The following is a 17151-nucleotide window of genomic DNA, read 5'->3' on the forward strand; positions in this document are numbered from 1 at the left end:
TAATTCTATGTGATGCCTAGCAGGGGGGTCTTACAGTACAGCAGGGCTGTGTGAGTTCTCGGCTGGTTTAGAACAAAGCGATACATAACGAAGCAAGGTTATTATTGGCTCACGTCAGGAGTAACTGCTGATTTCCAAACAACACATCGCTTCAGAAACAACAGCTGCTCAGTGCAGTATTCTTCTAGAGATCAGCGGTTACTCCCTGGGATAGCTAGTTACCTCGCATTATGGTTCTCCCCTCAGGTCAGAGGTCATCTGACTTCAACACTGGCCTCACTGTACAACAGCAAAACTCTCTCTCTTTTAAAACTCTCCTCTTATGGAACTCTGCCCTGATGAAAACTCTCCTTTTAAACGGAACTCGTATTGATCTCTGCCCTGATGAAAGAAGTGTAACGCACACACGTTGTTAAAAAAAAACAAAACAAAAGGTTTAATGTCATGTGAGTATTGAAACCAAACTCAAAGTTCAATTTAAAAGAATTTCAGTGCAAACTTCAAACATACAAACCACCCCCTGACGCGCCCACACACACACACACACACACGTATAAATACAGAATCATGTTAATAAATACATACATTCAAACTTCTGATAAATTAATCCACATATATTTCTTTTTGTTATTATATTTTCAAGTTACAAAATAATGTTCTTTTTCCAGAAGTCCTGGTTTGGTCTTTTTTGTATTTTGTGTGAAACTCAAATGGATGATTTACATTGGATGTCACTAGTAAACTCAATCAAAATAATGTCTCAGAAAGTGTGTGAATGTTTACAATGAAATGCGCATACACAAGTGAATTTGAGAAATATACAAAATTCAAAAATACAATAAAATAAAGTGTGGTTGTCAGAAAAAAAGTCAAAATCTTGAAATAAATATAATTAGTAGGACAAAATATTTCACCCATCATTCAATTTCTGCAACATGTTCTGATTGTACCTTTTTTGTGCTACTATTTCAGATAAATATTTCACTTTCCCAAAAAGCCTGTACAAATTCAGCTATTGCAAATATGTGGGGTGCACCGTTCGAATACAGCTACATACATACAAATCAAACAATCAATCAATCAAGTCGTCTGACTCCAGCAAACCGGTCAACCTAAAACCAGGATAGTAAGATAACCACTGTCACAGCTGATTTCTTTTCTCAGTCCCGTGCACAGACAGTGACGTCACTGTGTCCGTGCTGATTTGTACAGGCTGGCCTGCCCGGGATGACTGATTAGGCTATCAAACATCACCAGTGACTGTGTGATGAGCAAGCATGCATCCGTCATTGGAACAGTGTCCTTAAAGAGCCGTTAAACGTGATCAATCGTTAAACATTATTGTTTTGTCCAGTATGAGAATGCGCAAAATCTGCCGACAGAATGTACGTTATCATTCACTTTGACATGTTGGTATGGGAGCTGTGTAAACAATGTTTCTTCTGACTGACCTGGGCTGTGTCCTGAACGAGCCACTTAGAATCCATCCTGGTACCTAAGAGAGTGTTTAAAACGATCTCTCCATTAAATTAAGTCAGTTGTTCAGCAACTCGTTCAGGGAACTTTCCATTATCAGACTAAGGGTTGCAAGTACGGCACACTCTCACAGTGGTCTACCTCTGCAAGGATCTATGCTGGAATGTCACAGCAGGTGTTTGCTCAGGTACATATCATTCACAACTATAATATTCAATAAGACTTGAATAGTCAATAGGACGCATATACGCAATAGGACAGATGAACAGGTAGTCAGGTTTGGTACACAGGTGACTCCCAAAATGGACACGGGTAAACTGAGGCGCTGGATCTCTTTGCTATTAGTCGCTGCTGGAGAAGGCTTCGTGCTATGGTAGTTCAAGCTCTTTCCCTGACAAGTCGTACTAACTCAGGGCACACATTTCCTGGTCAGGGACTCCGTTAGGTCAGCCCAACCGAATGTATGCAAAGTAAAACCAATACGAGACCCAATGTGGTCTAAATCCCCATGCTACGGTGTGCCAAGAGGGACAAGTGCTACATGACGATTCTATACTCAAACTAAAAAAGCTAACAAAAAATATCTGCCAATTGCTAGCATGTTACTGTATATAAAGAATTCCTTACATATAAGCAAGCAATCTGAGTAGGTATCATGATTTTACTTTGGCCCAAAATATGACACAGTGTAACTTTAAGACAACATGTAAACAAATTACTTGCATTCTCTCTTGGAGTCTATTTGCAAATCCTGTTGTCACAACACAGCCCTCCTCCTCCAGGGCTTTCTCTTCCCCACCGGATCACGAGCCGCCCGGCACACACACACACGCACACACACACACACACGCCGGCCGGCCGAGGCAGATGCAGAGGACGGCTCCTCTGAACCAATCAGCATTCACTAGCAGCAGCAGCGGCTGTTGGACCCATTCAGTTCCGACAGAACTGAACTAAAGCATGAGAACATCTACAGTGTCATCAGAAATAAACGATAGAAAAAAAAAGAATATTAGTTTGCCAAAAGCCACAAACCCTGTGCGGACCCATTCACCATCCCGTATATATACAGTATATTCAGATGCAAGACTTGTTTGGAAGCACAATGCTTCCGCAGGTTCACCAATCAACACGCTAAACTACTTTAAGACCAAAAAGAAGGTTTTCACTTAGAATCAGTGTGGTCAACCGTCTATGACGAAACACCTGCACCTCAAGCTCACACTCGTAGTACCGGAAACATCCAACAGCATCTTTCATCAGGAGGAACATCACTCAGTATTGGGAAATGAAACAGCAGTGTGGAGTATTCAGTCCAAAGTGAATACACAGGCTTTCAACTACGTCCCTGGCAGCAGAAATTAGTTATAATGGGCTATGCCATTAATAAACACCACATAAAATAAAAATAAAAAAGTCTCTCAATAATAACTTTTGTCCTTTCTGAATGACAATAATAAGAATAAAAAAATAATTTGGTGAAATGATTAAGACCTTCAACACGGGTGGTCTGACTAATGTGCTTATCAATACGACACGTGGTTGAAGAGAGGAGGGCATGTTGGTGTGAATCTGTGCAGCCACTAATGGTTTGTCTGAGGTTGCATTTGAGCGGAGAGGAGCAGAGAGGAGAGGAGAGGAGAGGAGAGGGATGGGGTGTCCATATCCAGACTCTTCAGTGGTCCCCTAGTCCTGTGCGCTGCAGTCTGGGAGATGTGTGTGTGTGTATCTGATGCAATCCTCCTCTGGGCCGCAATATAGAAGGTTGGGGTGTGTGTGTATGTTAGTATGTGGAGGGTGTTTGGGATGGGGAGTTTATTTGATGTAGTCCTCATCTGGGCCATAGTATGGGGAGGTTTGTGTGTGTGTAGGGAGTTTATCTGATGTAGTTCTCCTCTGGGCCGCAGTATGGGCTCTCGTCCTCGCTGCATTCCAGCTCTGGAAGGTCCCCCCACAGCAGTAGGTTCAGCCCTGGGCGCACACACACACTACATCAGCTTGACAATACGATTTACACCTATAGAACTACCGGATTGTACTGGATGTTCACACATGCATCACAACAAACAGGCTAAATGAAAAGGTTTATATTTAGATCACAAGACAAATGGATAGGGTGGTCTACAAGTCACACTTCACATCAACTGGATGAAACTGTTTTCTTCTCACAACACACAAGTTCCCCTTCGCATGCATCTACTCTCCCTCCAATCTATCATCTGCTTCTAAATCTTACTATGTAGTTAAATATCTGACTCCAACATCTCTTTTTTTACTAATTGAAATAACAGGTGCAAAGCAATCCTCAGTGATGTCGGTCAGTCTATAGGCTTGTAGCTGTTGAGGATAATGAAATTGAGCAAACCTGTAGCGTCCAGCCTGTTGACGGTGGAGACCGCTTCACTGTTGAACATCCAGAAGTGGCCATTGTTACAGGACAGCAGGCACGGCTTGCAAGGGGCCACCACGTGATAACCAACAACATTACCACTAAACACAGCAGAAGGCACCAGAAACAGAGAAGGCAAATTCAGCACATCATCATAAACAAAGTAGGCATAAATGAATAAACAAACAAACAAACAAATAAATAAATAAATAAAAACATATAAACATTTTTACTGATAAAAAAAACTTTTTAGGAAAGGATAGGGACATTAAAGGGCATATAAGATATATTTAGTAGGCTCACATTTATGCATTAAGTAAATTATAATTACAATAGCGTTCAGTAAATCACATATTAATAGCATTTTTCATATAAAAAGCACTAGGTAGGGGGACATACCATTTTAAGCAGGCTATATCTCTCAGTTTGCATTTGCAACTATCTGTTGAGTAGCAGCTGGCAACAAAGTCAACAGTTCTGTATGAAAAGAAAACGACAACAAACCAATGTCCAATTAACTTAACCTTTACCTGGGATACCTCATCATTTAAGTATTAATTTGTAAAAACGTTACACTTACAATAAATCAGTGTTTCGTGAAATTAGACATTTCAAACAAAGACACCTGCTAGCAGCTGGCGTTAGCTGGCTAGCACTGTCTTACCTATTTGGTGGGATGTCCGTTGAAAACAGCTCTATTTCCGTGTCGGCTAGGAGTACAGCTTTCATTCCTCTTGTACAAAGAAGACTATCACAGTATATGCAGTTCAGTTGAGTCACGCATTTGTTCTTGAAGTTCGAGGTGGACATGATGACAAGGTTGCTCGAGTCTGGGCCGCTGCCAAGGTGCAAGTTACCTTGATAGCTAGCAAGCTATTTCCACAATAGAAGTGGTCTAACTTAACGTTAGCTAGCTACGTTCGTTTTAGCCGTTCACTCCAATGGCTGGGGATGCCGATAAAGGCTTCACTTGATTGACTAGAACTACCTGATAAAGACAAAGATGCAATTCGCTTACACCAACTCCAATAGTTCTAGTGCCGTTCACAAAAATGCGTATGTTGTTGTTCCCCCACGTTAACGGTTGTTTTTGTCCCTTGATACACACAACAGCTAACGTTAGTGCTAACGTTAACTTAGCTGACGTTAGCCAGCGAGCTAGGTCTTGTAGCACTAGATCATTTAGCAAAGGGCTAACGGTAACCTACGTTGCTGCAATAATGACCGGTTCCCTTCCTTGTCCACATTAAAGTATTTTTCTCCACCACGGACTGAATTCATCGAAGAGATGGACAGCTGTGCTTTTTGTTTACACCTTCCTGTAAACTTCCTGAAACACTTCAAACTGCTCCATTTGACGTTTGGATTGGTTACGAAGTCTGTGCTTTAAAAATGTATCTCACAATCTGATTGGTTAGACTGCTTATCGATGAGGAATTTTGACAGGTGATTGGTTTGAGAAGGGAGGTCGTCACTTTGTTCATTGTCCTAAAATCCAGCATTGGATTCCTGACTTCGAGTGACATTTTTATCACACCGCAACGAAAGCAGTTAGAACTATGTTTGATAACATATTCTCTGTTCAAAAAATATGGTTCCAGATTTCATTATGATCACTTGATAATCCTCTCCCCGCCCTTGGCCATAATTTACTACAATGAACAAACATATTGGCTGATTTGGAGAGCATGGAAAAAATGATACCGCCTACTCCTTCTCACGATTCGAGGAATGCATGTCAGTTTCCTCCTAACTAGCCAATCAGTCCACCCTTTCCATGAAAATAGGCGGGCTCGTTTTTTGTGAGTCTTCAGAGAAATATTACAAAGTTGTTGGAATGAGGAGAACAGAACGCGAGTTTTCCCGATTTCAAATGGAAATCATCAATCAAGGTAATTCGGGTGAAAACATGGACTTAACTGCATGCTTTAGTGTAACCAAGCGATGCGAACCTTTACGGTTTAAGTAGCCTACAGCGAAACGTGAAATAAGTCAAGATTTCCGTAACTTCTATGAGCTTTGGGCTAAGAAGTTTATCCAAAGGAAAGAGGCTCCAGCTAACATCTCATGAGAAACTGGGTTAGCGTTGCCGTTAGACCCTTACTGCCTAAGCCTAGCCCTAGACCACGTATTTCCCAGAAAGTCAGATATTTGCCTCCACAAGACTTTGATTCATAGACGATGTAGTGTTTAGGACGCCATTTGGATGACAATAATATCTGCTTATTTTTTTTTGTTTATTCGCAAAGCATCGCTTCTAGGTTGCGTTTTAGGTTGCTCTTTGCTGTGCTGCTTACTCCATCTCATCTCAGTCGGCAGAAACAAATGAGAATCGAAGCCTATCCAATCGTAGGCTATCTTATACCATAATCATAACTATGTTTTAGAAAACATCTGGTCCTGTAAATAACATTTTGGATTTCACCTGTAGAGGCGTTTAAATGTGCAGACCATTTAGGATTAGCAAACGATGCGGCCAGCTTTATCGATCTTTTATAGTTCTTACAAGTTAATCAAGGGTGCAAACGGTTTAAAAAGCCACCCCTTTCGCCCACGACTTCAACCCACACAAGACCCTTCCATAACAGCCAGGAATGTGGGCCATTATAGCCTAAATCTGTATCTCAAAATATCAAAATAGCCTAACCTATATCTGTAATGTCTAAGTTCAATTTGTTTTTGCTTCTGATTATTCATTTATTAATGTTTACAGTCAATATGAAATTGCCTTCTAACAGTCTATTGGCACCTTAACAATGAACTGGCATATTTTACCCAAATGCCACAGTAAACATCCAGGTGTGTGCGCGCGCGTGTGTGTGTGTGTGTGTGTGTGTGTGTGTGTGTGTGTGTGACTGCGCATTGTGAAACGAGTTTATCCCTATGTGCATTCTAGACGGAAGACACCCACAGAGCGACGTCGTGGCCGTCGTGGTAACCTGTGACTGCACGCTGCATTGAGAAAGTTTTTGAGCCCCCACACCAACCATCGCCGTCCAACTCAGCACCGAGGGGAATGAGAGCCTCCTCAGGCTTTCTTTACTACCGCTTTCAGGAACACATTTGGACAAAAAAGCCACTCGAAGAAGCATACGGCAACCCCAACCCAGAATGCGGACAGATTGAACAGCGCCAGGAAACAATAATACTCCCGTGGACAGCTTGTGTTGCAAGAATCTATTGCTGGATCTACCGCGAGCTCGGGTGCTGAACGAAAATCGCTTGTTTTTTTTTGTCTTTATTACTATCATAACCAAGGAAAGATAATTGCCAGAGGTTTACCCTTATCTGAGAGAGATGACGTCTCCGGCGAAATTTCGTAAGGAGAAGGAGATTATTGCAGAATATGAGACTCAAGTTAAAGGTAAGTAGCCCATTGAAGTGGCCACTTTGAAGTATGGTGAGGTTGGCTGATGCAGTGACACGGCTACATTGTTACATTGTATATCTCCCAGTTCATAAATACAACGCGTTCTATGTATCGGTAGAACACCTCTTATTTCCTTTATCTGGAAAATATCCAGACGGAAATCTGGGAGAGTAGGCTTCCCCGAAGAATAGGAAAACCTTGTAGCTTTATTCTTTCAATCTAAATTGACCAGATGGATATGGGTGTATGGGTGAAGGTATTGTAATTGTCCGGGATGATTGTTTGTTTGAAGTGTGTGCATGTGTTTAGTTCAGCTATGGGCTTTTTTATCACAGACGCCGTGTGCTTTGACATTTTTATATATGACTTTGAATAACTGGGCGTTTTCTTCGCGCTGCATGTCTTCATTCGAGCTGGCGCGGAGCTGTTTGAAAGCTTACCGAATTCGCGCCTATAGTGTTATTTGTCACTCAACAAAACCCTGATTTCAGAATAACGACACACGTCTGGGGAAGAAGGCTTATCTGACGTTTAATCGGAATAAAGTGGATGCTGCTCACGTGCAGTGCTTTGCCGGGGTGTTACCGAGTGTGACAAGCAGGGTTTTGGCACGCGAGAGCTCGTCTTTTCTTGGGGGTAGAAGGGTGGGGTGCGTTCAGCGAGGGCTCCACAAAGCGATCACCCAGTAATCAGTTATTTTTCAAGATAAACACGAGCATACAAGCTGTCTTGTCCTGCCGCCGGCAGCCTGTGAGAACGGTGGTTTTGTTTGGATTGGAAATGAAATAGCCTGACCTCCCGGAGGAGCGAGCGGGGAGATGGAGGGAGGGTGCGGGTGGAACAATACCCCTTTTCCCCTCGTGTGCACCCAGATGTGCGAGCGCGCGAAGCCACCGACTCTCATCCCGTCAGTCTGCGCAAGCCCTATTGTACAAGTTTGTAATGTGTTGGCTCAGATCCATTTGAAGTCATTGTGCGACCAGCACTGAATGTGCTTTGTTTGCGTTTTTTCATGTCCATTTTGCATATAGGCTAGAGGCTAAAGTCAGAAGACGCACCACTCCGAAACGTCAAACATGGCCTCAATATCTGAGTGAATTTATTGGGCCTATTGTTAGCTCTCCCTCCTGAAATAGTTGGCATGAGCCTTGACTATTGTGTAAACATTTTTGAATAAAGCAGTGTTTGGACAGCAGTAGGGACATCACCAGCCCCCTCGTGCTGGCAGCAGCTGTAATTGACCCAGATCTGGCCCACAACTAGTGTGCCTCAGCTTGGAAGTGAGGTGTGGATGGAGATTAGGGAGTAGGGATTGGGCATCTGGCTGAGGATGCTGTTGTCATTGCGGAGGTAGCAGTGAGACACTAGCCACTGGAATTTGCAACCATCGCTGTCAGGAGGGCCATAGTGAGCTGTGCCTGCAGTGACAGCGGTCTTAGAACGTGCACACACAAACACTCGCACACATACCTTAGTGGTGGGACTGTTATGCGATACTGTTTGACAGTCGGGCAGTGTTCTGGGTGGTCCAGTTCTCTGAAGACCTGAGCTGTTTCATGGATGAGTACGGGTGAAACTGTGGTCGGTCATTCTCCTCTCTTCTTCTCACGACCACCTCCCTCATCTCCCTGACCATCTCCCTGAGTCCGCAGTGCCTTACTCCATTCTTCCTCTCCTCTCCTCTCCTCTCCTCTCCTCTCCTCTCACCAGGGGCACTGCTAGAAATGTGGGCTCTATGATGAGGGGGTCAGAGGTTCCCCTGTCAGTGCTGGGCCCTTAGAAACCCCCAGCGGCGCCCCTGCCTCTCACTCCTCTCCTTCTACCTCTCCTCTCCTCTGCATCCCTCCTCTCTTCTTCCTCTCTCTCTCCTCTTCTCTCTCTCCTCTCCTTTCTTCTCCTCTCTCTGCTCTGCATTCCTCTCCTCATCTCTCTCTCCTCTACATTTCTCTCCTCTCTCTCTCTCTCTCTCTCTCTCTCTCTCTTTCTCTCCCCTCATTGCAATGCGAGGTTTGGGATGATCAGTTCAGTCTCTTATCATTACAGCAGGATTTCAGACCCCCATCCCAGGGTTTCACAGATCTCTGGTGAGAGTGTATTGATGCCAGCTAGTGCTGTTGAACTCCTGCCTGTCACTGTACGTCTGACCCACACATCAAACAGGCATTCCAGTCAGATAACATAGAAGAACACCAAGTGAATGGGCAATCACCTTTATTTTCCGTTAGTGTGATGACCTTCTCAGGTAGGCTAGGCTTGCCCTGCGTGACATGCCATTTATACTCTTCCTACAAAGGCAATGTTTTGGTTGCTCTAAGTCAAGGCTGCTTGCTAGGACTGCTCACTCTATTTCTAATAAAGAATGTTAACCTACATTCAGATGGTAAAGCCCTTCCTTGAGCCCTTCCGGAGTCCCTGGGTTACTACACACACACACACACACACACACTTATACACTTTTACACGCTCTCACACACTGACACACACACACACACACACACACACACACACAGTCACATTCTCTCTCATACACACATATACACCCTCTCCTGCTCCTGCTTCCCCCTCTGCTCCTGCCTCTCTTAGCTCTTACCGGGGAAATAAATGCTTGCAGATTCTTTGGCCTGGATCGGAGCGTCTGCAGAACAGGAGAGAAGGAATAAAACGGGCCGTTTCCCTTCTCCACTGCTACACACACACACACACACACACACACACACACACACACACACACACACTCTTCCCTTCTCTGAGGCACACTGGAAGAATGCCCTGACGTGACATCAACCAAACGTTTCTCCTGGAATGTGCCGGATTTTTAGTCCAGCGAGCCTATCAACATCAGCGCAGATCTGCGACTGACACGCACACTGCGGAGGAGAAGGAGGAGGAGAACGTAACGGCCTGCTGATATTTGGCGTCGCATTTCTGCTGCGCGAGGCCGAGCAGATCACACTCAGGAATTTTACTTTCGTAGCCGTCTCCACATCACACATCACACATCACACATCACACATCACACATCACACATCACACATCACACATCACATCACACACACACACACACACACTCCACGCCCCGAGCCAATTCCAATTTCAGCCAATCGATTTGAAATACTCACAGAGCGAGTGGAGATTTTTCTCGCCTGTTGCCTGGCGCCCGCGCTCCCTCTCATGAGGCCAGAGGGATGATGGGAAGGTGGGCCGCAGCTCCTGAAGGGTTTGGAGGAGAGGAGCGGGAGATGACACACACACACACACACACACACACACACACACACACACACACACACACACTGCAGCTCCTGAAGGGTTCGGAGGAGACGAGAGGAGCAGGAGATGAATGGGCATCTGTTGATTTTAATCTCCACTGAAATCACACAGTCCTCCATCTTCTACACACACACACACACACACACACACACACACCGCTCGTCTGGGGCCCTGAGGGTGGTGCTCTACCTGATGGATGAGCATGCGGCCATGGAGCCTTGCGCTGCAGCACCAACAGCCCTCGTCTGCTAACACAAATCATACGCAAGCACACACACACTCTAATGCTAAACTCATTTCATGCAGTGTGACAGATTCCAATTTAGCTTATGCAGTTAGGCTGTACACCCACAGGAATGATGGGACCATCTTTGCCTTACGATTACCGTGTGTGTGTGTGTGTGGAGAAGATGGAGGACTCCAAGTGATTTCAGTCGAAGCACTTTTGTGTGTGTGAGTGAGCACATGTTTGTGTGTGTCTGTGTAGGGGGTGGTATATGGATTTCCTTGTGTAGACAGTCTTTGGCTCTGTGTGAGTGTGTGTTGGGCTTCGTGAAACTCAGGAGATCAGAGTGAGTGTGCACATGTGTGTGTGTGTGTTGGGCTTCGGCAGGTATTGATCTGATCAGGGGTTGTCCAGTCGCGTGGATTGATGTATGGAAGACGCAAGGGATTTCCCCAGAGATCTCAAATCCCCATTTTGTTCAGTGGTGTGTGTGTGTGTGTGTGTGTACGTGTGTACGTGTGTGTTTAACCAGAGATTTTAGGATTTGCTTTTCCACACAGCCAGTAGTCTTCTGATAAAATGGGATTAGACAGGTTTAGAGAGAAAATTATTAACTTTGATTGGCAATACAAAGCCACTGAACCAGTTCTCCTAGTCAAGACCATAGCTATACCAGCCATACACACACACACACACACACACACACACAGAGACACACGCTTGACTTTGACAGCCCAAGGGGGTCTTTGAAACCAGAGAGGAAATAAAACAAACTGGATCCAGACTAACGCCACCAGACTGGAGACAGACTGTCCTGTGTGTGTGTGCTTGATGCACATTGTTACTTTGTAGTAGGGAGTTATAGCTGTGTGTGCTGGAATGTGTGTTTGAGTCACGGGCGGAGGAGGGATAATAATGTGTATGTGTGTGTGTCGTCATTGCTCGCAAGCAAGCGTACAGTAATGTTAGCTGCTATGATGGCCAGACTGGAGTAAAACAGTAAAAATGGACAGCCACACAGACAGACGGATGATGAGCTGCTTTAGCTTCCCAAGATAATTAAAAACATGCCCCCCTCCTCCCTCCACACACACACACATACACGACCCTTACATCTCCAGGAAGAACACACACCACTGACGATGACCCCCCCCGCCCCGGATGCCCGAGACGGTTCCGGCAGAAAGAGAGAAGAGAAGAGAAAAGAGTGTGTGTGTGTGTGTGTGATGGCGGTAGAGAGAGGGGAAAGGAGACGTGATGTCTGTGTGTTCATAAGGGGTGCTGCACTCAGAGTGAGCTGGTGGCTCTTTGATCAGCAAGGGAACCGCCGACTGCTGCTAGGGCTTTCACGCATGGCTTTGAACAGGACACTGCTGCATCTATGTGTGTGCGTGTGTGTACATGAAGTGGGTCAGTAATGCGGTTGGGGAGGGGGTATAATAAATGGATGTGTGTGTGTATACAGTAATAGCATAATTGCAGTGCTACTGACTTGGTGATGGTTGATGCAGCCAGAGACTGTAATGTGTGTATGGTGTTGCCGTGCCATTGTGCGGAGCTAATTCTCCATGTTTAAAGCTTTACCAACTCCTCAGTCTTTGTAATGTGTGTGTTACCATGCCATTGTGCGGCATTATTTCTCCATGTTTAAAGCGTTTCCATCTCCTCTGTGTTTGTTATTGGTCATGTGTGCACTACAGCCTCAGAAGAGACAGGTGTTTCCTGCTAAATAGCTCATATTGTTCGTGACGCTCATGCCGACTTCTTGCACCATATTGTGCAGTGCAATGCGCTGGACCTGGCGGTGCCTGGGTTCCTAGGCCGTAATTGGCTCATAGCTGTGTTCGTTGCGTCATGCGTGATGATGATGCAACTGGAGTATTTCCTCATGGTCATTATTGTGAGCTGCCCAGCGGCCGGGTCAGATGGGGTTTGTAATGGGAGTGAGTGTTATGTGTCGTGTTGGTATGTGTTGTGTGTGTGTGTGTGTGTGTGTGACATGTCAGATGGGGTTTGTAATGGGAGTGTGTGTTATGTGGTGTGTTGCTGGTATGTGTCGGGTTGGATGTTGTGTAGTTTGTGTTGGATGGTGTGTAGTCTGTGTTGGATGGTGTGTGTTGGGGTGCTTCACTGTAGCTCTGGTGTGTAGTGTGTGTCTGTGTGTCTGTGTGTGCTGGGTTGTACACTGCGGCTGGTGTGTGTTTCACTTTGTGAAATGAGATGCATGTAACACCGTCCCAGATTCACATCCCATTGGGGGGGGGGGTATCCTCACATCACACTCAGAGAGAGAGAGAGAGAGATCTGAACTGAACTGAAAGACAGAGAGGATGAAAGGAAGATAGAAAGACAGAGCGAGAGAGACAGTGTGTGTGTGTGTGTGTGTGTGTGTGTGAGAGGAAGAGAGAGAAAAGACAGATAGAGGAAGTGGAAGAGAGGAAGGAGTGGAGCAGGGAAACCATGAAAGAGAGGAAGAGGAGAAGAAGAGAGAGGAAGAGGAGAGAGAGAGAAACAGCATGGAGGAGAGAGAGAGAATGAGTAGATGCAGCTGCAGAAAAGGCACAAAGTGTTTTGATCACTTCACACTGCACATCCTGGAGGGCACATGGATTCACCCGCATCCTGCCGCTACGGCAACTCCTCTCCTGTCTCCGGTTGCCATGGAAGCCTCGTCTCCTCGTTCTACCACACCTCCAACCCCTTCTCATCAGATAAGCATCAGACCTCTGATTGGCTAAGCTCACCTGACTCGGCCAATCAGGAGCAGAGGACACACCCCTCCCAGTCTTAATTGGCTGAAATCACCTTGGCACTGCATGCTGATTGCCTGTGAACACCTGATAAAGATGGAGTGGGTGTTTTGGCCTCATTAACTGATAGAGAGAGGGAGAGAGAGTGAGAGAGAGACTTCAGCCAGGGAGTGTGTGTGTCTGCCTGGCAGCACCCCCACATTGGTCAGGCTTCTGAGCATCTTTTCTTTTTCTGCATGTAGATAATTGAAAGAACAAAGGAAACTGTGTGTGTGTGTGTGTGTGAGAGAGGGAAAGGGAGAGGCAGTGTGTGTTTGATCTCGGCCCTACCCAGACGTATGTGGGATGTTTGACTCCAGAGGTTATTGAAAGGTGTCCCAGTTCAGCCATATGTGCTGTGATTTAGCATAGCATAGGCTTCTATGGGTACATCCAGCCTGCTGATATAGCATAGCATAGCATAGGCTTCTATGGGTACATCCAACCTGCTGATTTAGCATAGCATAGCATAGGCTTCTATGGGTACATCCAGCCTGCTGATATAGCATAGCATAGCATAGGCTTCTATGGGTACATCCAGCCTGCTGATATAGCATAGCATAGCATAGGCTTCTATGGGTACATCCAGCCTGCTGATATAGCATAGCATAGCATAGGCTTCTATGGGTACATCCAGCCTGCTGATATAGCATAGCATAGCATAGGCTTCTATGGGTACATCCAGCCTGCTGATATAGCATAGCATAGCATAGCATAGCATAGGTTTCTATGGGTGTCTCCAGCCTCTTGATATACCATAGCATAGCATAGCATAGCATAGCATAGCATAGCATAGCATAGGTTTCTATGGGTGTCTCCAGCCTCTTGATATAGCATAGCATAGCATAGCATAGCATAGGTTTCTATGGGTGTGTCCAGCCTCTTGATATAGCATAGCATAGCATAGCATAGCATAGGTTTCTATGAGTGTGTCCAGCCTCTTGATATAGCATAGCATAGGTTTTTTATGGGTGCGCCCAGCCTGTTGTTATAGCATAGATTTCTATAGGTGCCTAATTGTTTAGGTTGCACTGACCAACATTGACAGTCTTGTAACATGTCCCTATTATATGGTGTCGTGGATATTAGTCGGATATTAGAGGTGAACACAAGTGCATTAGTCAGAAACTACACTGAGGTGAACAAGGTCATCAATCTCACGCAGCACGATCGGTGGACGTGGTTGTGGGTAACACACACGCACACACACACACTCTCTCACACACACACACACACTCTGCTCAAAGTGTCTCAGTCGGAGGGGATCCCAGCCCCTTCTGTGTCTGTCTTAATCCATATCTTAATCTATATGCATTGTCTATCTGGGCTGGATCACTAAATGATTTGGCTTTTATATATTGTGTGTGTGTTTGTGTGTGTGTGTGTTGTGGTGGTCAAGCGGAAGGAGCCAATCATTAAGATGAACTAATCTCTGTCTGTCCTCTTTAATAGCCTCTCTAGAATGATGGAACCATAATTAGGGCTGGCCTTTATTGATCAGGGCGATCACCCAGCCCCCTGCACGCACACACACACACACACACACACACACACACACACACACACACACACACACACTTGATGAGAGCAGGCTTTGTGTGTGAGTGTGTGTGTGTGTAAATGTGTGTGTGTGTACATATGTATGGGTGGATGTGTTTGTGTGTGTATGGGTGTGTTTGTTCGTGTCCATGTGTGTATTCAAGCGAAAATGCTGAGTGTGCTTAAAATAATCTCTTCCAAGAAGGATGTTTGTTTAAAGACTTGAATAGGAAGCACAGGAAGACAGCTAGTGAGCACACACACACTCTGTTTTGTGTGTGTGTGTGTGGCTAGTGAGCACACACACACTCTGTTTTGTGTGTGTGTGTGTGTCTTTACACTTCAACCTAACTTTTGAACTTCCTGTTTGGCCTACACCGGTGTGTGTGAGAGAGAGAGAGAAGGGGCTGGGGTTTCTGGGTGTGTGAGGGGGATGTCGGGGATGATGTCGGGGTCTCTTCACATCTTCCTGTTTCGCTTGACACTTCTTTGTTTTGGGCTGTGCCATGATGGCCATGATGCAACGCTGTGGGTTAGGGGTGGGCGATATGGACAAAAAATAATATCTCTATTTTTTTGTGATTTTTGACGATAACGATAATTAGTTGATATCCTTTAAAAAAATGTTTTTGTTAAAGTCTGAATTACTTTACAGCTCATTATTTATGAATAGCATCATTACAATAATAACCAATAACCTAACCTGTGACTTTTTAACCAAATCAACCAGTGCATTGTCACTCTATGACACATTTCCAATTCTGCCCCCACTTGTGTGTGTGGCAATGACATGGTCTAGCCAACTACATTAGAGAAGATGAACAGGCCTAACAGTTTCCCAAGAGAAAGTCTGAAGCTGAAGTTCTTTTCAAACCTTTACATAGGATTCAATGTAAAACTAAGCAGACCAACAGAGTACATATCAGTTATTTCCTTCTATGTTTTGTTTAAGAGCACTCATGTAGGCTAGCATTCCAAGTTACAGAATATAAACTAATGCGTTAGCTTATGGCTAATGTATATGAGAAATCCCATAGAGATGCTAACGGTTAGCATAATCCGTAAACGTAGAGAGAGAACTTCAGTCCATTTACAAGAGTTACTTGAGAATAGTTCTTTGTTTACAACTGACTATTAAAATACTCTAAGGCTAATGTTTTCTCTCCATATAATACCATGTAGTAAAAAACTTGACTGCCTCATCAATGCTACTTGAACAGATACTTGACAAAAGTAGCCGCATAAAATCCCAAGTAGGCTACTCTCGCTGCACAAAATAAACATTAGGCGTGCGTGGGACAACGTTGTGACCCACTAGTGATCACGTGACGCTTGCTCTGCTGCAGCCAGCTTCTCCCGCATATACCTCCTGGGAATGTGTAAGTCTTCAATGGGTGATTTCGAGTGTTTTTTCCCCATAAGTAATTTAAATACTCGATAATGTCAATTTGCACATTGTTAAAACAACAGTCACGATATTATCGCAGACGATATATATCGCCCACCCCTACTGTGTGTGACCTTTGAACTCCATCAAGGGGCTTTTGGACTTGGAACTCTTTCTCCCTCATACTTATATTTTTCTCTCTCTCTCTCTCTCTCTCTCTCTCTCTCTCTCTCTCTCTGGGCTATCTGTGTAGCAGCGGAGGAGACCATAATGGGCAGCAGATGGCTGGCCAGGTGAAGGTGTGTGTGTGTGTGTGTGTGTGAGAGAGAGAGAGAGAGAGAGGGTGGCAGACCAGGCAGGCTGTGTATGTGTGTGTGTGTGTGTCTGTGTGTGGGGCAGCAGTGCCGTTTTTCTCTGCTTTTAATCTATCTTCTCTCTCTCTTTCCTGCATACTCACAGCCTAGTCATATTAATGAGGAATGAAAGGAATGAACACACACACACACGCACACACTATTGACGTCCGCACATACTTACACACACACACACACACACACATACATACACATACATGTCTATCTCCATTAAACAGGCACTTGTGCTGTGTCAGCAATAACATCCGGAGAAGATGAAACTGGCCGCATTGGCTCAGTGTGTTCAGCCTAATGAATCTCCTGTCTGCCACTCACCCAATCAATTCATTAC

At 44.9% G+C, this 17151-nt stretch overlaps 2 protein-coding genes across 3 annotated transcripts in view; one reads left to right on the forward strand and one right to left on the reverse strand.

The window, feature by feature from the left end:
• Positions 1-269: 269 nt before the first annotated feature.
• fam72a (family with sequence similarity 72 member A) lies at positions 270-5206 on the reverse strand. 2 transcript variants are annotated; one of them, XM_048255909.1, is made up of 4 exons: positions 4530-5206; positions 4265-4342; positions 3842-3966; positions 271-3447 (listed from the first exon to the last, which is right to left on the reverse strand). In XM_048255909.1, the coding sequence occupies exons 1-4, from the start codon at positions 4673-4675 to the stop codon at positions 3353-3355; spliced, it is 444 nt and encodes a 147-aa protein (XP_048111866.1). In that variant the 5' UTR covers positions 4676-5206; the 3' UTR covers positions 271-3352. The 2 variants fall into 2 exon arrangements, with proteins under 2 accessions (XP_048111867.1, XP_048111866.1); XM_048255910.1 differs by lacking the exon at positions 4265-4342 and having other exon boundaries at positions 270-3447.
• Positions 5207-5675: 469 nt separating this feature from the next.
• srgap2 (SLIT-ROBO Rho GTPase activating protein 2) overlaps positions 5676-17151 on the forward strand; it is a 135541-nt gene continuing 124065 nt past the window's right edge. The window contains 2 exon segments of the mRNA XM_048255521.1: positions 5676-5757; positions 6762-7229. Coding sequence (XP_048111478.1) covers positions 7163-7229 — 67 coding nt within the window. The 5' untranslated portion in view covers positions 5676-5757; positions 6762-7162.

This window comes from Alosa alosa, chromosome 10 (genome assembly GCF_017589495.1).
Source record: "Alosa alosa isolate M-15738 ecotype Scorff River chromosome 10, AALO_Geno_1.1, whole genome shotgun sequence".
NCBI lineage: Eukaryota > Metazoa > Chordata > Actinopteri > Clupeiformes > Clupeidae > Alosa > Alosa alosa.

Coding starts and splice junctions, on each gene's coding strand:
- fam72a (XM_048255909.1), bottom strand. CDS start 4,675: ATGTCCACCTCGAACTTCAAGAACAAATGCGTGACTCAACTGAACTGC. Junction 3,967..4,264: donor GATATAGCCTGCTTAAAATG/GTATGTCCCCCT, acceptor TGCTGTGTTTAG/TGGTAATGTTGTTGGTTATC. Junction 3,448..3,841: donor CAACAGGCTGGACGCTACAG/GTTTGCTCAATT, acceptor GTGTGCGCCCAG/GGCTGAACCTACTGCTGTGG.